Source organism: Topomyia yanbarensis, chromosome 1 (assembly GCF_030247195.1).
Source record: "Topomyia yanbarensis strain Yona2022 chromosome 1, ASM3024719v1, whole genome shotgun sequence".
NCBI classification, from domain to species: domain Eukaryota; kingdom Metazoa; phylum Arthropoda; class Insecta; order Diptera; family Culicidae; genus Topomyia; species Topomyia yanbarensis.
The window spans coordinates 100,656,355-100,680,709 of record NC_080670.1 but is presented as its reverse complement, the minus strand read 5'-3'; the positions used below and the strand labels follow the sequence as shown (position 1 = coordinate 100,680,709).

Here is a 24,355-nt window from a genome sequence, read left to right as displayed (position 1 = left end):
GTTTGCATTATTGGAGAAGAATGGTAAGGGATTGCGTTAAAAACAGCACTTTTGTTAGATTGCGGTTTCGTGTATTCAACCAAATCAGCCACCAGTTCGAGTAGATACACGGTACGTGCCACACGTACTTTAATTTACTGCGTGCTTTAATTAGAATTACGAGTCGGATTTAGCTCAAATTCACGATAACGGATTATTTTTGTGGTGAAAAATATTGATCGAGGAATCGGTGTAGGTGATGTGAATTACTGTATTCCCAAAAGTGCATACTATCCCATAATTAACTAGTGCAACAGTAAATAATATCATTCTATCGGGCAGTGCCCGATACCTCTACTGAGAGGCAGCGAGGTGCAGAAAGCAAACACCATCTGTGAATACAAATCTCCGCTTACCGTACGCGTCGCTTACCAGCTGAGTTTACCGCCCCCCTAAAGCCCACAAGAAGGCAGAAAAGATCAAGACGAATCGAAACTAGTGTGCACTGTGTTTTTTTGCAAACAGCAAGCTGACTGTCCGTACAGCAACTAAAACATTGTGGTGATATCTTATCAGCCGGGCTGAACTGCGAGCCGGTGCAGGTGATTGATTTTGAATATACGATAGTGTTGGCTCTTGCCTCCTATAGTCAAGTGATAACAGGTGAAAAAATCACAGAGTTAGTGGTTTCGAAAGCGAGCGCTAATAATACAGATCCGCTTAGTAGTGCCAAGTGTACTTTCCTAAACAGGAAACAGTGATAGTGATTTAGTCATTCGGTGGAAATTAGGCCCCGCTAATGGGGTTGGGTGATCCTCCCCTTGATAGGGGGAACTTCCATATCACCAACGCTGCCTTCTTGGATGCGACAAGACGACGATAGAATCCAAACTCAAACTCTTTTGCTACAAGCGGTGAGTAAAACAGACGAAGAGCACAGTATAAACCCATCGAGCACCCCTTCCCTTGCCAAACTCCCACCCAATCCATTCATTATAAACAAATCCCTGCAACAGTTGCTTGGTCGCGACCCAAAATCTTAAGTAAAGGCCTCCAAGGAAGCAAGAGGTTCAAAATATATTCTTCATACCGATTCCCACTCGACATAGCAAAAGTTGCTGACGCTAAAACAACTAATTGATGGCACCACTGTCGAGATAATCCCTCATCCTTCCCTCAACCATTGTCAAGGAGTGGTGTATGACGTAGATACCATCGATATAGATGCGGAAGATCTTAAAAACCACCTTGCTTCACAAGGCGTCCACAACGTGAGGCGAATAATGAAAAAAAACGGTGACAAAGTTCGAAACACCCCGTTGGCAGTCCTTAGTTTCACAGGGCAAACCCTTCCTCCCTATGTGTATTTCTGGCTAATACGGTTGACAGTGCGTAGGTACTACCCATCCCCCTATTATGCTACGGCTGCGCTAAATACGGCCCCTCCAGAAAAATTGCTCGGAAGCTTCAATTTGCAACATCTGCTCTGAAACACACGAATTACAAGATGGCCAAACTGGTGGCAAGGTCAAAATACTGTCGCAATTGCGAGGGCGACCATGAACCTACGGACCGTAACTGCCCGATGTAGGAAGAAGAAAGGGTGATTAAACTAAAAATTGACAACAACCTTACTTATGCTGAGGCCCGAGCAGAACTTCGAAAAACAAAGCAACCATCAACATACCAAACAAAACAAAAGCCCAGGAAAATGAGAAGGATCAGCTAATAAAAGAGCTCCGTCAAGAACTTGCCACGGCTCGAAAACAAAACAACGAAATGAAAGACCTTCGAGATGAAATGTTAAGCCTCCACCGACAGGTTGCTACGAAACAACAAACTAACACCATGATCGAAACCCTGAAGGGAGAACTGGGAAAGTATAAAGACGCGTATAGAAAACTTTTAGGGGAACGCTTGGCCTCCAAAGCCGAAGCCAAAAATGGCCCTGGCGACACCGCGCTAATCGCAAACACCCCGAACAATAAAAAAGGTAAGAACTCCTGTCCCGCAACCAGCGGCGAAAGCGCCGACGAAGCAATAACTTTCCACCAAACGACAACTCTCTTGGATCGCAACGAAAAAACATCCTTCGTATCACCAGTTGGACCAGCAACTAGGGCCCGCTCCAAAATACCCAAGTTGGATGAACCCGGCGCCAGCACCATTAGACCCGCAAGCATATCTAGAAGCAGCCATAGCAACACAAAAGAAGGTGGAGCCTATCAATCGAGCATTGATAACGAAGACGGAAATGCAATGTCGGAATAGCTTTTCAAATCGCTAAAAAGTACTTATACCGCAGACAAACTACGATCACCATCTATAACAAATCATACCTATTCACCTCTTACCTCGGAAGCTGACTTCAACGCTATTGGAAACTACATATACCAGCCCACCCTAGCCACACCCTCTCCATACCACAAACTTCAGCGTAAAATTCTGTATACCGGAAAAAATCGGCTTCGACAAAAAGACAACAACGTACACAGGACCAATCAGACAAAATGATCACAAAACGAATCAAAAACGGCTTCTCCAAATTAAAAATACCAAAGAGAACAATTCAAGCCGCTAAAGCAGAAGGCTCACAACACACCGAAATATACCCGCCCAGGTCCTTGGGTAGCCGTGGCCCCGTCAGTACGGACGCTACACTTCCACTGGAACTGGCGGACAACCTACGACGCCCAGGAATCGCCGGAAGAGAGACGCACAAAGGACCGCCTGTTCCTCTAAGGATTTACTCAGACTCGGGACTGATTTCCACATCGTGCAGCACACAGACCGCAAATGTCACACCATGCATATCAAAAACCAAGCGACTATAGCAGAAGGCTCACCGCCTCACACAGAAGGCCAATACCCAAAACAGCAATACATAAACTCAGCGGCTAGGATAACAGAATACAACACATACCCGCCCAAGCCCCTGGGTAGCCGTGGCCCCGTCAGTGTGGATGCTACACTCCCACCGGAACTGACGGACAACCCACGACACCCAGGGACCGCCGGAAGAGAGACGCACAAAGGTCCTAGTGCCTGTTCCTCTAAGGATTTACCTGGACTCGGAACCGACATAACCCACTATTAAAATTCAACGCCCGCAGAAATACTACAGGTAACCGCAATGAAACGGGACACCCCTGCGTTGTCTCCTGGAACATCGAGGGTTTTCGGCCTAAAAACCCGAGCTCGGTCTTATAGTAGAAAAGTACCAACCCCTCATCATCTGTCTCCAAGAGAGCATGAGCTCACATCGTGATCCTCCTCGCATCAACGGCTATAACGTATACCACCGCTCTCGTGTAGGAGGCTATCGATCGGCGGGCGGAGTTATCGTCGCAGTCAAACTCGTAATAGATAGCGAAGAGACAGAAATCAGAACAACCCTAGAAGCTATCGTAGTAAAAGTGGGACCACCAATCAACCTAACCAGAATAAATATATACCTGCCACCCCGAGAAACCATAGCTAAAACTGAAATCGAGCATCTCGTCAAAAATACGACCGAGCCTTTTCTGCTGGTAGGCGACATAAATGCACACCACCCCAGCTGGGGGTCCGAATTCTACAGCCCAAGGGGAAGAGTCCTGGAAGAAGCGTTTGATGAGTACGATCTGGTAGTTCTCAACAACGGAGAACCAACATATATAAATCACGGAACTGGAAAAGGATCTTGCATCGACGTCGCCTGCTGCTCCACACAATTGGCAGGAGACTTAGAGTGGTCACTTGACGACGATACCCACAACAGTGATCACTTCCCTGCGATTACTAAAAGAACTAAGTGGCTCCGAGAAACAAAACCGATTTAATCCACCTATCAGTGAGATGAGACATTTCTTACACTTATCACTGTTGTATTATTCATTAGTTTGCCACGCTAAGTTTACAAGCAACTAGATGTGAGATAAGCACAGTTTCGAGTCCTGCACGAATAAACTGAATAAATTAAAGAAAAATCAAATAAAAATTTAAAATAAATATGAAGCAAAAGAATAAAAAGATTTTGATAAAATGGATAGAATGATTAACACAAATCAAATTTATAAAATAAATAAATCAAATAAGCTCAAATGAAAATTACACAATATTAAAGTTATGAAATTAAGAGAGTAAATTAAATTGCTTCAAGATAACAAACTGTCATACAATAACAAAGAGAACTGACTAAACCGAATTGATAAAATGAAGAAACTGAATAAAATATGTAATCTGGGAAACACTAATCATTTAATAAAATCTCGAGTACTTTTTCAAATGGACGTAAGTAACAATGAGAGATTCACTTTGAAGTCTTTCTCTTCTGTTCATTACTCGGTCATTTCAACATTTACTACTCTACTCTTTGCATAATATTGTAGTAAAAACCGTCGGCTTTCGATATGTACTGGAAAATTAGTACAAAGTGTTGTAATGACGTCGTAATAAACGAAAGAGAAAGTAAACAAAGAGAGGCTCTCAATGTTACTTACGTCCATTTGAAAAAGTACTCAAGAAATGATTAAAATAAATAAAATAAATAATATGAATAAAACCATAAAATTGGGATAATAAGATAAATAATATGAATAACATACCTCTTTTATACTTAATATTTTTCTAGCACATATAGGGTTCCAAAACCCTTTTTCCTAAAAGTGTTAGAGTAAAGAAACGCGAAAAACCTGTTTTGATCAAGATAGATGCTTCTCTAGCAGTGTTAGAAGCTGCTGATTTTTTACATACCAATCCTTAATACACATCTCCTGCAAAGTTTTCAACAGTTCGATTGGATAGAAAAGATAGCCGAAAGCTGTCCAAATTGATAAGATTTATCAATTTTCAAAAAAATTGAGGAAAACGAAGATATATCAAAATATAATTTTTCACCGATAACTAAAATTGTCTCTGGCAGCACTGCTCCAGTAGTATCCAATCAGAGCAATTGCAATGACTTCAGTTCGGATATTTATTGTATCTATTAGCGCTCAAATAAACGGTGATAGTAACAATTATTAGTTTTACTTTTTTGTGAAGAAATCTTGTCTAACCTGAAAGTTATAGCTATTTGAAAACGTTGTTGTTCATAAATAACAGGATAAACAGAGGGTTAATAAAATTAATGGAATATGTAAAATAAACAAAATGAAGAATTTGTATGTTTTCTGTCTACACATTTTATCATTTTTGGCTTTCTTAATAGAAAGGTATTGCAATTGCTCTGAAAACCGACTTTTTAACGGAGGCCCGGAGGGCCGAGTGACATATACCATTCGATTCAGTTCGTCGAGTTCGGCAAATGTCTGTGCGTGTGTATGTGTTTTTAACAATGGAGAAGACCTTTACGTCCTAGCCCAATACACGTGCAATTGGTACGTGTCCAAGCTACCGCACGGGGTGTACTGGGGGCGTGTCGGGCTCTAATGGCGACGCTGCCATTATTACCGACTAAACTCCATTGGGTTCCGCCATCGTTCCTCCCAGGAACTACCTCTCGGTATTACTTCTGGGGGGATGGCTGTACTAAATGTGCTCATTCACTCTCACTCACGCGTTCATACGTCCTGTATGAGAATTACTTGGGTGCTCTCTCTATCACACCTTGATTCACTCTCAAACACTCCACATGAGCCTGATTTTTGTGCTCACCTATTTCGTTCCTTGCGAGGCTGACTTGTGTGCTCACCTTACTCATTCCTTGCTAGGCTTACTTTTGTGCTCGCCTCACCCATACCATGTGAGGCTGACTTGGGTGCTCACCCTATCACCTGGTTCACTCTCGATCGTGCCACTCTATTATACCTCTGTCACTCCTCCTGGCATCCCATTTGGGACATTTTTCTTAGGCCACACTTCTGACATACCATGCGAGGCTGACTTGTGTGCTCACCTTTCTCATTCCTTGCTAGGCTTACTTTTGTGCTAGCCTCTATCATACCATGTGAGGCTGACTTTTGTGCTCACTCTTAACATACCGTGTGAGACCAACTTGGATGCTCACCCTTTCAATCCTCTGCCACGCCACGAGGCATCGATAGCTAAGTCCCAACATACTACGCTACGACCCTCCCGTCTTGGCATGAGGCAGTCCACTTATACGCCTATACACTCGCTCTTCTGCTTTGCTTCGGGGTGGCTGGGTTTACCCCTTACGCGGTTGCCAGTCGCTGCGCCAAACCTGCCTCAGCATGGACAGACCATTCACTCCCCTTTTTTGCGCTTCACCTTTTTCGCTCCAGCTAACCAATCACTAGTTAGCCGTGCCCGTCGTCTGTTGCTCGGTCCGCCAGATTACCTGTAGCCTACAGGCAATCTGGGTGATTGCAGCCGAGACTGCGTTCCACTTCTCCACCGATTGACACATCCGCTGAATAAAGGTATCAGGGGTTGTGTCCCAGCCACAGACTTCAAGCATTGCTCTTCTTTCGACGTCGAACCGATGACATACGAACAGTATGTGTTCGGCAGTTTCATCTACACCTGGCCAGTCCGGGCAGACTGGGACCTCCGCGTGCCCGAACCTGTGGAGGTACTGACGGAAACAGCCATGGCCTGACAGGAATTGTGTCAGGTGGAAGTGAACTTCCCCATGGGGTCTTCCCACCCAGCTCGATATGCTAGGTATCAGCCGGTGGTTCCACCTACCTTTCGAGGAGTTGTCCCACTCACGCTGCCACTGGCTACCGAGGTCACCCTGGTGCGCTCGCGGGCTCCCCTATTTCTAAGTAGCTCGAAGCACTCCTCATCTTCCCGAATGACCAGCCCGACTGGCATCATGCTCGCTATCACGCAGGATGCATCGTGTGATACCATGCGGTAGGCAGATATCACTCTGAGGCACATCACGCGGTGGTGCTCTCCAGTTTCTGTAGGTAACTGGTCACCCTCAGTGTTCTTGACCATGACGGGCCGCCGTACCCGAGGATAGATACGGCAACGCCTGCCAGTAACCTACGCACACCTTTGAGCTGTTGGACATCATTCTCGATAGAGCCGCAACAGCAGTCGACGCTCTCTTGCATGTATAGTCGACATGGCTGCCGAAGGTCAGCTTGTCGTCTATAATGACTCCGAGAGACTTCAGACTTCACTGTGAAGTGATCGCGACTTCTCCCACATGGATAACTGCATGTTGTGCCGACTTGCGGTTGTTGACGATAACTACGTCCGTCTTATGATGAGCGAGCTCCAGGCCTCTCGCGCTCATCCATTCCTCCACCGTGCTGCTCGCGTGTTCTGCGGTTAGTTCTATCTTAGGAATTGACTCCCCGTAGACCTCCAAGGTTACGTCATCGGCAAAGCCGACGATCTTGACCCCAGGAGGGAACTTCAGTCTCAGAACCCCGTCATACATGAGGTTCCATAGCACCGGGCCTAGGATCGAGCCCTGCGGGACTCCGGCGGTAATCGGAACCCTTTTCTGACCGGCATCGGTCTCGTATAGCAGTACGCGGTTTTGGAAGTAATTTTCCAGGATCCGGTACAGATCCACCGGTAGGCTAAGCCGGTGTAACGAGAGCGCGATGGCATCCCAGCTTGCGCTGTTGAATGCGTTCTTCACGTCAAGTGTCACTAACGCACAGTATCGAATACCTCGCCTTTTTCGTTGGATCGCTATCTCGGCAGTATTTATCACTGAGTTGAGAGCGTCCACTGTGGACTTACCCTTCCGAAAGCAAAACTGGTTGCTTGACAGGCCGTCTGTACCTTCCGCGTACGGGGTGAGCCTGTTGAGGATGATCCTCTCAAGCAGTTTGCCAGTCGTGTCGATCAGACAGATTGGTTTGTACGCCGATGAGTCGCCTGGCGGCTTCCCGGGCTTCGGCAACAGCACCAATTTCTGCCTTTTCCATCTATCGGGGAAACGGCACTCGTCAAGGCATCTCTGCATAGCTAGCCTGAACATGTTCGGGTTCGCTATGATCGCTGCCTTGAGAGCGTTGTTTGGAACTCCATCCGGCCCTGGAGCTTTGTTCATTGCTAGGGATTTAGCCACTGCGAGTAGTTCTTCATTCGTTACTGGAGCCACCATTTCGGCCGTGCCCGCACTGTCTCGTAGTGCAGGTGGCCAGGGGCTTGTGGCTCGAGACGGGAAAAGTACTTCGATAATCGTCGCCAACCGGTCCGGAGACCGTTCTGGGGGTGAGGAGCCCCCTTTGGTCTTGGCCATCACAATCCTGTAGGCGTCACCCCACGGATTCGCGTTGGCACTCTCACACAGGTTGTCGAAACACGCTCTCTTGCTGCTTTTAATGGCCTTGTTAAGGGCCAATTTCGCGGCTCGAAACACTTCACGGCGGTTCTCTCTTGCATCCTCGGTGCGAGCTCTTTGCATCCTACGTCTAGCTCTGAGGCAGGCTGACCGTAGAGCTGCAATCTCGGCACTCCACCAGTATACCGGGCATCTACCGTTTCTTTACAGTGTTTTTCTCGGCATAGTGGCGTCGCACGCGCGTGATAGAATAGCTACCAGCGCATCCCCGCTTAGACTGTCGGTGTTGGCCTCCAGTCCCAGGGCCGCGGTGAAAGCTTCGCTGTCGAAGTGATTGGACTTCCACCCGCGTACCTGACAGGGATCTTCCGCCCTCGGATGTTGCACACCATAGTTGATCCTAAAGCGGATTGCTAAATGATCGCTATGGGTGTAGCCTTCGTCTACTCTCCATTCCATGCCTGGAGCCAGACTCGGGCTGGCAAATGTTACGTCAATCCACGCCTCCACCCCGTTTCTACGGAATGTACTAGCGGAGCCATTATTAGCTATCACCGAAGACTACATATTAAGAAGACTGATATCTCTTTCCTTCACCCATTCAAACCAGAAGCGACAGAGGTTACAGCGCCTCTATTGGAAGAAGGTAGGAATCTTAATGTAAAAATGTATATGTGTGTGTGCATCACTATGGAAAGTACCACCTTTACCCGCAAGTGGCGTTGCTGTTACTGTCTCCGGATTCTGGACAGAGTTGCCAGTCTTCTTGATATGCAGTCTTCGCTAGCACAGTTTCGCAAGCGCCTCCATTAGCGCTTGACCCCTGCTATTTGTACAGCGGCTGCCCCACTCCACTGCCTAAGCATTAAAGTCTCCCGCTATGGCTACCGGTTTCCGGCCCACTAGGTCTGACGAGAGCCTGTCGATCATCTGGTTGAACTGTTCTATTGGCCACCTTGGTGGAGCGTAGCAGCTGCAATAGAGCACACCATTGATCTTGGCAATCGCAACACCCTCGCGGAGGAGTGTATTACCTCTTGAACCGGGAACCGTTCCGTTGTACAGATTGCCACCATTCCAGACCCGTCCGACACCCAATTGCCTTTGCCGGCAGGGATGCTGTACGGGTCTGATAAGAGGGCGACATCTGTCCTCGACTCCGAGACCGACTACCACAGCAGCTGTTGGGCTGCTGCACAATGGTTAAGATTTAGCTGTGTGACGTTCACGGCTTCTTCTTGCCTCACCGAAGGGACACGAAGGTCCGCCCATAGCATGTTTATGGGCTTGCTTCTTAGCTGTGCAGATAAGGCACTTGTGCGCCTTAGTGCAACCCCGCTCCTTATGCCCCTCCTCGCCGCAGCGACGACATAGTTTGCTCCTGTCTATGTTCTTGCACTCGTAGGCTTTGTGGCCGGACTCAAGGCACCGATAGCACCTATCCACTGAAGGCGGCTGGGGTATGCTAATTGGGCATACCGACCAGCCGATTTTCAGCTTCCTTTTCTCGGTTACCTTTTTAGCATCCACCTTCAGTATCCTGAGGTAGGCTACTTGGGTGCCAGAGGGTCCCCCTCTAAAACGCACAAAGGCCCGCTCGATTGTCACGTCGCATTGCTCCTTAACGGCTGCGACGACATCTTCTGCGGTCGTGAACTCGTCCAGATGCTTGCACTTGAGTCATTTCCGCCCCTAGCGACCTGACCTGGGCGCCTTCACCAAGGACCTCTTGGGCCAAGGCCTTGTACACCGCATAAGATTGTGCGCCTCGCTTCAGAACCAGAAGCATTTCTCCTGTGTTGGTGCGTCTCACACTACGCACATCTTGCCCAAGGCTTTCGGCCGCCTTCATCGACTTTAGGACGTCGGCGTATTTGTCCTTGTCGGTTTTTAACCACAAGGCCTCGCCTCTGTCCTTGGCCTTCTTCGCGGGCCGCGGTACCTCCGGTGTTGGTGTGTATGTATGTGTGTGTATGTGCGTCTGTATGTGCAACGTTCCCATAGGCTGCTATTGAATTTCTAATGGATCCGACTTCCGGTTCCGGAATTACAGGGTGATGAGTACGAACACGCAGAAAATGTCGATTTTAATAAATTCTGCAATGAATGTATAAAGGTGAAAATTTTTCCAAAATATGACTACAACTGCTTCGATTTGTAATATTAGGTCACTAACATCCATTAAAAGTCTATTTGGTCACATTGGTCACCATCATCGGTTCCGGAAGCCCCGCGGAAGAATCTAAATTCAGAATAACAGTCACATCGGTTTCTCGGAGATGGCTAGACCGATTCAACTAAACTTGGTCTCAAATGAAAGGTATTGCGTCTCCGTAAATGGCTATTTAATTTCATCCCGATCCGACTTCCGGAGTTACAGGTTGTGGCGTGCGATCACATAGCAAATTGCGATTCTAACCGATAATCCGATGAAAGCAAAAAAGGTAAAAATTTCGCTAAAATGTCTCTCAACTTAAATTTGCTGCTCTAGGTCACTGACGGCCAAACAAACTTTCGTTGACTACATTGACCATCATAGACGGTTCCGGAAGTGCCCGGGAAAAGCGGCCATCTTTCAAAATTGACGAACTCACATCAGTTTCCCGGAAATGGTTGGACCGATTTTCACAAACTTAGTCCCAAATGATAGCTATAATATCCCCACAGATGTCTACAAGATTTCGTACGGATCGCTTATATGGGTCCGGAAATATAGACTAAACCGTCCGGTCACATATGAAATTCCAATATAAACCGGAACTCAATTTTTTTTTCAAACCCCATGAAATTTCAGAAATCGAATTCGTATTTTTGATGCCAAACATCTTTGAAATGCATGAAACGTCGAGATTTTATGTTATCTAGAAATTATTTTTTTTTATAAAAATCGACTTTTTGGGACTTTTCCGATTTTGCACCTTTTTGCCTTTCTCAATAGAAAGGTATTGCAATTGCTCTGAAAACCGACTCTTTAACGGAGGCCCGGAGGGCCGAGTGACATAAACCATTCAATTCAGTTCGTCGAGTTTGGCAAATGTCTGTGCGTGTGTGTATGTGCGTCTCTGTGTGTGTATGTGACCAAATGATGTTATTGCCTTTACTGAAACCTGGCTGAACAACGACGTTTCAAACCCTGAGATAGCTCTAAACTATGAGATTTACCATTGTGATAGAAACCCCCAAACCAGCCAACACAGACGAGGTGGGGGGGGGGGGGTTTGATAGGAGTAAAAAACAACCTTCAGAGCTCTGCTATTCACATTTCTGGCTGCGAGCAATTGGAGCAGATTATTGTTTGTATCTCATCGCCGAAGTTTGATATGATAGTTTGCACTATATATCTCCCGCCCAAAAGTGAGCCTTCTTTATACGATCCACATGCAATATGTGTAAAAAAATTAATGGATCTGGCGGGTGATCGAGACGTGGTTTTGACTGTTGGGGATTATAATCTTCCTCAATAACGCTGGATGTCGGATGAAAATTTAAACTGTTTGCTGCCATTGAATGCTTCGTCGGAACAGGAAATATCTCTGGTCGAGTCTGTTTTAGCCAACGGAGTGTTTCAAATTAACGATAAAGTGAACGTGAATGGAAGACTGCTCGACTTAGCGTTTATTAGCGATAATAGTTGTGTGGAATTGCTGGAGCCACCGTTACCACTGCTTAAAGTTGATCAACACCACCGATCTTTTGTATTATTGTTTGAGACGAACGATGTGAAGCAAAATGCACCTGATTTTGTATACCCGTCTGGTTTTGATTTTACCCGTTGTGATTTAGATCTGCTTAATAGATTGTTCGCCGACATTCGATGGGAAGAGATTTTGGTGGTGCAGTGTTAATGAAGCTGTGTCATGTTTATATGAAAAAATAGAAACTATACTTCGTCACAATGTACCTGTGAAGCGACCCCGTCGTGCCTACGGTAGCAGGCAACCTTGGTGGAATACTGAGTTACAGCATCTGCGGAACCGCCTTCGTAAAGTTAGAAAACGATTTTTTTTCGCTGGAGAGATGATAGAGCATGTGCAGCTTTCCGTACAGTTTTCACAGCTGCACACCTGAACGCATGGGAATCAATGTACATAGCCAATGCTGAACACGTGCTTATGAACGAGGACGACGCGCCAATATCATCACCCCTTTTCCACTTGACAAACCTGAAAATTCAGTGAATTTTTGTGTTTTTTAACTCTCTTCTCGACGAGTACTGCACGCAGTATGATTGTATGTGTAATCCAGTAATCAGTCGGACATCGTCCTGTAGATGGGCAACATCGAGCCCGAAACCGGTCGACAAAAAGGTAATTTTTAATCCTTTTTTAAAGTTAGTAAGGACAATAAGTGTTGTGTCCTGTCTCGCGTCGCGTTTTTGTGAGTGTGAATCGAGTCCTTACGTTGGCACAACCCCCCAAAAACAAGTGGTGAACGTCAGCAAATTGATGCCGTTTATGTGGAGTTTGCTAAAGCGTTCGATAGAGTGCCTCATTTGCTAATGGTGGCCAAACTCGAACGAATGGGACTTCCTGAATGGTTGACATGGTGGATATTGTACCTCACCGAACGCTGTGCGTACGTTCGTATTGATGAAATGAGATCATCTCCGTTTGTGATAGAGTCCAGGGAAGTCATCTAGGCCCGCTACTGTTTATTTTCTTCGTAAACGATTTGTGCTCCACTATACAGTCCCCTAAGTACATGTTCGCGGATGATCTGAAATTCTTTCGTGTAATTGCTTCGGCAGTCGATTGCTGTGCCATCCAAGCCGATATCGATTCGCTGCTAAATTGGTGCACACTAAACGGGATGGAAGTAAACGTACAAAAGTGTAATGTGATCTCGTTCTGTCGTAACAGGCACTTAACAACGTTTGATTATAGAATGTCAACAAGCATTATCAACCGTGTAAACACAGTTAAGGATCTAGGCATTCTTCTCGATAGCAAATTGAGTTTCGCGCAGCACATTGCAATGTCTACAGTCAAAGCATATGCCGTATTGGGGTTCATCAAAAGAAACACGCAACAATTCAACGATGTATACTGCCTAAAATCGCTCTTCTGTGCACTTGTACGTAGCATTCTCGAGTACGGTGTACTTGTGTGGGCACCCTATCATGCTGTACAAATCAACCGCGTCGAACGAATTCAGCGTCACTTTGTTCGTTACGCTCTGCGGTTACTACCTTGGACTGATCCTATTCGTCTACCGCCCTATGAACATCGATGCAATCTTCTACGTTTGCCGACTCTTGCAACTCGGAGGATAATGCTGCAACGGCTCTTCGTGTTTGATCTTCTGGGAAACAATATAGATAGCCCGGAGTTGCTGAACCAGCTCCGATTCAACGTACCGCCTAGACCCACCAGGCGAACTGATTTCTTTCGATTACCGATGTATCGTACTCTTTTTTCTCAAAACAATCCGTTCAATGTATGCTGTCGTAATTTTAATAACGTAGCTGACAAATATGATTTTAGCATTACTAAGACTATATTTAAACATAGAATTAATATTAATTAAGGAACTGTCTGTACGAGTAACTCGAAGACCAATAAATAAATAAATAAATAAAAATGTCTCATTTTTCTCAGAGATGGCTGAACCGATTTTTACAAACTTAGTCTCAAATGAAAAATACAACGTTCCCATAGGCTGCTATTGGATTTCTGATGGATCCGACTTCCGGTTCCGGAATTACAGGGTAGTGAGCACGATCACGCAGAAAATGTCGATTTTAATCAATTCTGCAATGAATGTATAAAGGTGAAATTTTTTCCAAAATATGACCACAACTGCTTCGATTTGTAGTATTAGGTCACTAACATTCATTCAAAGTCTTTTTGGCCACATTGACCACCATCATCGGTTCTGGAAGCCCCGGTGGAAGTATCCAAATTCAGAAAAACAGTCACATCGGTTTCTCGGAGATGGCTAGACCGATTCAACCAAACTTAGTCTCAAATGAAAGGTGTTGCGCCTTTGACCACCATAGACGGTCCCGGAAGTGCCCGGGAAAAGCGGCCATCTTTCAAAATTGACGAATTCACATCAGTTTTTCAATTTAATATTACCGTGGCTGGTTTTTCTTTTGCAAAATTTTAGAACTCGAATAATGATTTCTTTTCTTGTATATAGTTGTCAAGTCACGTATAATAAAATTGTAATGTATACATTTGAAAGCTTTTAATAAATATAAGCAACTAAAAATTCTCATGTTCATGATTGAGAAAGGCACAATTGCACCGCTAGGTGGATTAAAACAGGTTTTTCATTTTGTTTTTAAGCACTTAAAATGAAAAAATCAGCAATATTAAAAAGTAATAAAATTTACAGAAGAAATTATATTGTGTCTAATTAATGCTCTAGATGAAATGAACAAAGTGAATGACTGAGCAAAATTAGTCAGATTATTAAAATGAATATTATATAAAATTATTATAAAATTATTATAAAATTGCATAACACGAAAAAAGTGAGTAAAATAAGTTAAATGAATGATTCGATGCATGAGATAATAAACTGATCGCAATGCATACAAAGAATGAAATGAATACAATAGATAAAATTGGGTCAAATAAACAAAATGAATAAAAACAATGCTAAATGAAAAAATCATTAAAATGAAATGATCATATATTTAAAATTAATCAAATATTTTAAATGCAAAAAATAAACAAAACGAATATAATCCATGAAATGAATGAACTGGAAATGAGCATATAAAATGAAATTTTAAGAAAGTTATTTAAATGAAGTAAATGAATAAAACGAATTTCACGAATTCCAAAACAATTGTTTCAGAATATTCTGAAATGTTTGTGAAAATGGCATCGCAAAGAGCACGTTCTCGTTCTTCTTTTCTTGACGGCGTTTTTAAGTTATCGGGTGCTTCTACTTTATTGATGGCCTTAATTAGTCATCAGGAAATCTAAAAATCAGGAATTTGTTTTGGAATTGAAAGATATCTTTTTGGTCAGAGATATCTGAAAAATTATTTTTGTGCAGAATACAATTTTCAGGGCCAGTATTTTTACGCAGCACAAAGGCACAAATCCCCAACTGCATACGGGGAACGTTCCATTTAAGCCAATATATTTTGATTCCTAATTACACCTGGAAATAGTTTTCATTTGCATTGGAATATCTAGAAAAGAGTGGCAAGTGTCCAGGCTATGTTGGCAATTATATTATTATCGATGGCACAAAAGCCGTGCATTCAGTCGATTACAATGCAGTCTCTTTCCACCCATCATTATTACTTGCGAATTGTTTCGTTCGGAATTCTCGTTGTGGAGACATGGGTTAATGAGCCGTATACCAATACCATTGCAAAGAAATGGTTCAAACTACCAGAATAAGTATTTACATTCATCGAAAAGCCAGTTAGTATTGAAAGTGACCCTGGACTGCTTTGAGACACGAACATTCTTGAAATTTCATGTCGTATTTTTTCGCAAATAAATATGGTTTTATTCACATTGATTATGAAAAATGTATATTGGGGTTTTCAGTACAACTCAGTGTCATTTGTAGTTATGCAGTAATATGTGTGACATGAATTCAGTGAGATCAACTATCTGTCCAATGCATAAACTCTGATTGTAATCGTCGCTAATTTACGTGTAGAATTCGCAACACTCAAACGAAACGTCCATTGGATTATCCAATGCCTCTACTAATTCTGGCATTGTAGCTTCAATTGAAGCGTTCAGAGTAAGGTGGGGCAAAAGTGCGCACCTAACAGTTTTCGAAAAATAACTATTGGTAGAATATAGAGTGCTTTAAAATCGGCATGATTACAAATTAATACTCTCATCACACATCTTCAAAACGTAATACTAGATATCTCTTGGTTTTGCTTGTAATCCGTGAAATAATTATTTTCTTATGAATACTCAAATGCGTACTGATTAAATAGCCGATTTGTTACCGCCCATAAATTTAACTAATAAATTTTAGGATATCCATCCCCTCTTACTCTTCCTTCATAACTAAAATGTACTCCTCCCTCTACATCGGTTGATGTTGTTCAGTTTTCCATTATGTTGAAAGAGCTTGAATGTTTCATCTTTTAAACAATGTCGTTCATGATCAAACTGTCACCCCTCGTAACATCATTATTTGTCATAGTTGGGTGTATCACTACAAGAATTCTTGTGAATATGCTATTTATATTGGAAATACATGTTTATTTACTTATTCATAGTTTTTTGTTTCTTTTTTAATTACTCTGAGCTTTCGGCACTCTATAGTTTCCCTTGGAACCAGTTATGCTGATGCTTTTGTTCCTAAACCGGTCATGTCAGTCGTAATATGACCGGTGAACTTGCAGTTATTGAAGATGCTGGTCCCTTCTTTAAATCATGGAAGAATTAGTTCAATTTTTAAATAAAAAGCTTCATTCGAGTCTTTTTATTGGGGCGGATATGCTATGCGCACTTTTAACCCACCGTCAGTTTTTTAACTTATTAAATTGTTACGAAAATTACTGATTTTTTTTTTCATCAAATCAAATATATCCAGCAACGAACCATATATTGAAGATTTTTAGGGTACTGTAGTTTTATAGATCCTGATTTATTCAAACAGCCAATTTATGATTCCCAAAATTCAAAAACATTACATCAAAGCAGCGAAAATTTTAATCCCCTTTTAATTTTAAGCCATTATTCCAAATTAATACTCTCATCACACATCTTCAAAACGTAATACTAGATATCTCTTAGTTTTGCTTGTAATCCGTGAAATAATTATTTTCTTATGAATACTCAAATTCGTACTGATTAAATATGTTAAAAATGCTTTTGATCCTAAACCGGTCATGTCAGTCGTAATATGACCGGTGAGCTTGCAGTTATTGAAGATGCTGGTCCCTTCTTTAAATCATGGAAGAATTAGTTCAATTTTTATATAAAAAGCTTCATTCGCGTCTTTTTATTGGGTCGGATATGCTATGCGCACTTTTAACCCACCGTCAGTTTTTAGCTTATTAAATTGTTACGAAAATTACTGAATTTTTTTCATCAAATCAAATATATCCAGCAACGAACCATATATTGAAGATTTTTAGGGTACTGTAGTTTTATAGATCCTGATTTATTCAAACAGCCAATTTATGATTCCCAAAATTCCAAAAACATTACATCAAAGCAGCGAAAAATTTTCATTCCCCCTTAATTTTAAGCCATGATTACAAATTAATACTCTCATCACACATCTTCAAAATGTAATACTAGATATCTCTTAGTTTTGCTTGTAATCCGTGAAATAATTATTTTCTTATGAATACTCAAATGCGTACTGATTAAATAGCCGATTTATTACCGCCCATAAATTAAACTAATCAATTTTAGGATATCCATCCCCTCTTACTCTTCCCTCATAACTAAAAAGTAGGGGAATTGTGGGAAAAACCGACACTGTGGGTAAAACCGACACCTTACAACTTGTCCTAAAAATCAAATTTTTATTCATTTCATAATGATACATTATTATTAGCGAAATGAATTTCCTACATCCCTTTCAATCCGGCTTCAGAAAATTCCACAGCACTGAAACCGCACTGATGAAAGTGCACGATGATATTTCGCAAGTGATTGATAAACGTGGAATAGCTATTCTTCTGTTACTTGACCTTGCCAAAGCGTTTGACCGTGTGTCACATAGTAAGCTTTTATCGAAGCTAGTATCGTCTTTTCAATTTTCTCATTTAGCGGCGAATTTGATGAAGTCATATCTGCGTGATCGAAGTCAGGCAGTTTTCTTCGATGGGATTATGTCTTCCTTTCAGCACATTGGGTCAGGAGTTCCACAAGGGTCTGTACTTGGACCTATTTTGTTTTCACTTTTTATAAATGACTTACCTCTAGTATTGGATTTTTGCTCGATACATTTATTTGCAGATAATGTTCAGATTTATTTTTGTGCAAATAAACGCATTGTATAGCTAGAAAAATTAACCATGATTTAAGAAAAATTCTTTTGTGGTCCCAGCGAAACCTGCTCTTCGTTAACCCCACGAAAACTAAAGCGATGTTACTAAGCAAGTCTACCATTCTTCCGACTCCACCTCAACTTTACATAGACAATGCATTAATCCAATTTGTGAATCGCACTGTGAATCTTGGTGTTATATTCACGTCTAATTTGAGCTGGGATGACCAAGTAAATGCGCAATGTGGAAAGATATACGGTACTCTGAAGCGTTTGAATCTAGTTACTAAACATTTTGAAATTACCACCAAAATTAAACTTTTCAAATCACTTGTTTTACCACATTTCATCTATGGAGACTTCATATACTCAAATGCGTCTGCAGCATCCATGAATAAGTTGAGAGTTGCTTTAAACACGTGTGTTCGTTATGTCTACAACCTCTCCAGGTAGTCCCGAGTTTCTCATCTGCAAAAATCTCTCATAGGTTGATCATTTGCTAACTTTTATGCTTATCGGTCCAGTTTGATTCTGTACCGACTTATCAGTTCCAAAAAACCTGAATATTTACATTGCAAACTAAGGCCGTTACTTAACCCACGTACACGTAATTATCAGTTACCTCAGCACACTACTGCTTATTACAACCAATCCATGTTCGTTAGGGGTATCTCTGTTTATAACAATTTGCCATACTTTTTAAAATCCATTACCTCATTGAGAAACTTTAAGCGAGAGCTGCTTTGTTATATCAACGGCATGAATTAGAATGCGATATTAGAGAACAATTAGAATTAGGTTAATTTAGAATTAGATTTAGTACCTTTTCATATTATTTTCAAATCAAAGCACAGAATTCCACCAAGATGTAACATTTAAAAAGATTTTAGTCTTACGTTACATAATGTCAGTGAAATAAATAAATAAATACGACAGCAGCGTTTGTAAAATTTCGTCGGTAGATTTAAAGGTTTTAACCGAACAAAAGCGTTTCAAATCACCCCATTTTTCAGTACCTATTATTATCGGCCTTTCCTATGATCAACTAGGTGCATTGAAGACGAGTTTGAGAAATTCAATATTTTTAATTGCTTTCATAAAATAATGTGCGCTGTTGGGGTAAAACCGACACCCTATGGTTAGGATAAAACCGACACGCTGTTAAAATGGTTGTGTATACTTGCGATTCATTTCAAAATACTGGGGATCTTTGTGACACTTCAATTAACCTATTAGAACACTATAGTATTAGCAGAAATACTTTTATTGTGTTTATTTCTTTAAAAATCAAAAAATTTGCTTATCTGATTCTATCGAAGCTTTTGCTATTTCTGCAAAAAGCTCATCAAACCGAATTTCTAGTGTTCTCTTGGTTTGTCATAGACGAACTTTATCACAATGAGACAATGATATTATGTATACCCCAATAGATCGTTGATGATCAGAGTCCGAAAAATCAAATCTGAAAAAGATAGTTTGACTAGTTTGTGTGTCACTTATAAGTGAATAAATCCAATTAGCAGAACGTAGAACGCTTGCAAATCTTCTCTTATGAAATAAAATATACTACTATATTATAGTACTACGCTTTCTTCCCCTCACTACATGATGAAGCAATAAAAAGCACATATTTGCATCATACATACTCACACTTTATTAATCACGCATATTTCTCATTTTTAATAAAGATAAAGATTTTAATAAAGTGGAGAGGAAATAAATTAAAGGGGGTGTCGATCTCACCCCTATAGGGTGTCGGTTTTACCCGCAGTGCCTACAAAAAGTCACTTTGTTTTCCAAGTTTTACAACCAATAATTTTTAATGAAATTAATTTTTTGAAGCGCTGAAAAAATTAAGTCAACCTGTTAAGAATTTTCTGAAGAAGAATTGTGCATAAAAATTATAATTTTATTGGTTTTGTGGCAACTTAGAAAAAGTGTTAAGCTTAAGGTGTCGGTTTTAACCATAATTCCCCTACTCCTCCCTCTACCTCGGTTGATGTTGTTCAGTTTTCGATTATGTTGAAAGAACTTGGATGTTTCATCTTTTAGACAATGTCGTTCATGATCAAACTGTCACCCCTCGTAACATCATTATTTGTCATAGTTGGGTGTATCACTACAAGAATTCTTGTGAATATGCTATTTATATTGGAAATACATGCTTGTATACTTATTCATAGTTTTTTGTTTCTTTTTAATTACTCTGAGCTTTCGGCACTCTATAGTTTTCCTTGGAACCAGTTACGCTGATGCTTTTGTTCCTAATCCGGTCATATCAGTCGTAATATGACCGGTGAGCTTGCAGTTATTGAAGATGCTGGTCCCTTCTTTAAATCATGGAAGAATTAGTTAAATTTTTATATAAAAAGCTTCATTCGCATCTTTTTATTGGGGCGGATATGCCATCCGTACTTTTACCCCACCGTCAGTTTTTTAACTTTAAATTGTTACGAAAATTACTGAATTTTTTTCATCAAATCAAATATATCCAGCAACGAACCATATATTGAAGATTTTTAGGGTACTGTAGTTTTATAGATCCTGATTTATTCAAACAGCCAATTTATGATTCCCAAAATTCAAAAACATTACATCAAAGCAGCGAAAAATTGTCATTCCCCCTTAATTTTAAGCCACTATATTCAAACCTTTCATGCTTATATGTGCGATTAGTTGACTTAATGATATACTAAATCCATACCGAGTAGCCAGGTTCTAGCGCTTGTGCGCTTCTAAAAGTCCTATGCGCACTTTTACCCCACCTTACTCTAAGGCTAATTTGGGCAATTGAAATCATCGCTATGAGTTAAAAGCATCAGTCGCCATTTTTTCCGGATTTAATTTGTGCATATTTTTGGAATTTGATCAGTTAGTTTTTCTTAAGCCACCGGCGCTCGCGCCGTTGTATTTAGTGCAACACCTTCAGAAACTCTAGCGAAATCATCTTTCAGCACCAGCTGCTGCTCATTCGGGAAGCCTTTCACGCAAGTACTGGAGGGCTAAAAGTGCATTCCAAAATAATTCATATGCATTTTCAATAATATCAACCCAAAACAGGTGTTTTTAATTTTCAAATGATATATTTGAACATTAGTTTCATTCAATATTCAATAGAGAAACGAAAAGTTTAAAAAAATGCACGTTTTCACAATTTTCGTCTTTAAACAACCATATAAGCCAGTTTCAAATACCCCAGGATGTTCTTAATTATAGTGTATACGTATGCTTATATAGAATTGACCTAAATTGGAGTTGATGTAGTTTTCGGTTTTGGTCATATAACTTTCCTTGGAGCAACGTTTCGAAAGAAATAACCCTTCATCTTCAGAGCAAAGCAGGGTTTGAACATAAATTAGTTATAGTTTTCTCATAATGCAAATATTTTATAATTTGTGCTAGAACCACACATATTTTCTTTTGTTTGTTTCTGCATGTGGCTCTGTTCTACAATAAAATGGAAAACTATTTATAGGGAAACGGAAGACAAAGATAGGTTTGTTTTCTTTAACCTGCACAAATACATTTCAAAATTAATTAATAAATTAATTAATTAAAATTAATAATATTTCAGATTATTTGAAGATCTTACGAAACATCTTAGAAATGGATTTGGAAATATCAGGATAGATCTGAGTCGTCCGAACACGATGTTGGAGAGGTCGTTGGTGAGGGGGAGGGGAGGGACGACAAGTGAGGAATGGTAAATGATGATTAGAGCTGTGACATTATATTTATATATAGTGCGAAATTTTCATTCCTTGCATCTTTATTATCAATAATACAACTGGTAATTTTTACGCCATAATTATTATAATATAAATCTTGCAAAAGAAGATATATATATATATATATATATATATATATATATATATATATATATATATATATATATATATATATATATATATATATATATATATATATATATATATATATATATGTATATATATATATAGATATATATATACATATATATATATATATATATATATATATATATATATATATATATATATATATATATATATATATATATATATATATATATATATATATATATATATATATATATATATATATATATATATATATATATATATATATATATATATCACAATTGCAAGTAATATATATATTTATATCTATGCGATCGCTTTGTTTGAAAGTTATTTGCTTAAAACCCTTTGTGTTTTGACAAAATCACTAATATATCAGAAAGTAAACAACATATCGAAAAACAAAAATAATAGTTTCAAATGGCAACGTTAGGCCTTTCATTTGCACTTAATTTCGTTAAGATCGGTTCAGCGGTTACTGAGAAATTTTTTTTTTTTCTTATTTTTATTAACGTGACTTTAAATTTTAATTCATTCGTCACGCTATACTGAGATAAATACATGACACTAGTGCACATACATACATACACACACGGAGGGCTCCGCTAGCGAATGACGGATCCCAATAGTAGCATGTCTGTAATAACATACGTACATGCAACTATTGAGAACCAGAGCTACAGGTCCAAAGCCCTGGTAAAGGAGGATGGTTGTGATGATCCGGCCCGAGATCACCACGTAAAGCAAGGTAGGGCATAACCCCAATTCCAAGGCGTGAAGCGACCCGTGCCGAGGGATGAATGATCGAGGGGGTGAAAAATATGCTCGATCGTTAACGGAGCCTGTGGGGTACCTGGGCAACCCCCACAGTAAGCGTCCCTTACCACGCTAATGCGGAGCTCTGGCGTGGCGGACATATATTTCTCGCGCTACTCGTGGGACTATACATGGAGGTAAATAAAAATAAAAACAAACAGACGGAGGTGCCAAACCCCTTCGCAAGAGGTGGTTTGGCGAGGTCTCCCCCCCGTGGGGAGAGTAGTGGAGCGATGAGTGCTGCATCCGAAAGCACCAGTGACCCCCCAGCGGCGGTAGGCAATAACCCTACCAATGCATCGGAGGGGCCAATATCTGCGATGCGCAAAGTAGCGAAGCAACTCGATTCTATAATCGACTTCGCTAGCGCAAAGCAGAATATAGCCAAGGAGTTGAAGTTGAGCCTCTTGGAGCTCCGGAAAGCTGTTCGTGTCGCAAGACAGGAACAGCAGGCCTATGTTGAGAGGGTGGAATGTCGGGAGAGGCCCGACAGAGAAACCCAGACAGTGGCCTCCAATAGGGAGGAAAGAGAGAAGGTCGATAGAGGTTCACAGACAGTGGCCTTTACCTTCTACGGAGCAGCCACGTCGATCGGAGCGGCGACCGAGTTCCCCTCGAAGGGAAAAGGAAAGGGCAATCGCAAGACGGCATCGAATGCGAAGCGCCCTAGGAAGTCGCCAGGCGAGGGTGCCAAAACCGACACCACTCGGCGTGCAACCGTCAAGGTCAAACGCCGCCTGGGTGAGGTAAGCGAGGGCGAGAGTGACCTCGCTGTGGAGAGCGATGGTACCAGCAACCCGGCACGACCGGGGCAGGGGGGCTCAAACCCCTGGACGCTGGTCACCAAGAAAAAGCCGGCACCGAAACCGGAGGTACCGCGGCCTGCGAGGAAGGCCAAGGACAGAGGCGAAGCCTTGTGGTTAAAAACCGACAAGGACAAATACGCCGATGTCCTTAAATCGATGAAGGCGGCCGAAAGCCTCTCGGCCCTTGGGCAGGATGTGCGTAGCGTAAGACGCACCAACACGGGAGAGATGCTCCTGGTGCTGAAGCGAGGCGCACAATCAAGTGCAGTATACAAGGCCTTGGCCCAAGAGGTCCTTGGTGAGGGCGCCCAAATCAGGTCGCTAGGTGCGGAAACAACTCTCCAGTGCAAGCACTTGGACGAGTTCACGACCGCAGAAGACGTCGTCGCAGCCGTCAAGGAGCACTGCGACGTTACAATCGAGCGGGCCTCTGTGCGATTGAGAGACGGACCCTCTGGCACCCAAGTAGCCTACCTCAGGCTACTGAATGCGGATGCCAAAAAGGTAACCGAGAAAGGGAAGCTGAAGATCGGCTGGTCGGTATGCCCTATTAGTATACCCCAGCCGCCTTCAGTGGATAGGTGCTATCGGTGCCTCGAATCCGGCCATAAAGCATACGAATGCAAAGGCATAGATAGGAGCAAGCTATGTCGTCGCTGCGGCGAGGAGGGGCATAAAGAGCGGGGGTGCACTAAGGCATATAAGTGCCTTATCTGCACCGCTAAGAAGCAAGCCCATAAACATGCTATGGGCGGACCTTCGTGTCCCTTCGGCGA

The 24,355-nt window shown here is 41.7% G+C and overlaps 1 protein-coding gene across 2 annotated transcripts in view; it reads left to right on the top strand.

The window, feature by feature from the left end:
• Window positions 1–803: 803 nt before the first annotated feature.
• Window positions 804–24,355, top strand: part of LOC131694526 (uncharacterized) — a 35,620-nt gene continuing 12,068 nt past the window's right edge. Inside the window, exon 1 of one of the 2 annotated variants that reach the window (XM_058983345.1) lies at window positions 804–893. In XM_058983345.1, the coding sequence (XP_058839328.1) occupies window positions 843–893 (51 nt within the window). In that variant the 5' untranslated portion in view covers window positions 804–842. Of the gene's footprint in view, window positions 894–21,717; window positions 21,822–24,355 lie in introns of those variants that run through there. The other variant, XM_058983940.1, reaches the window with a different exon arrangement.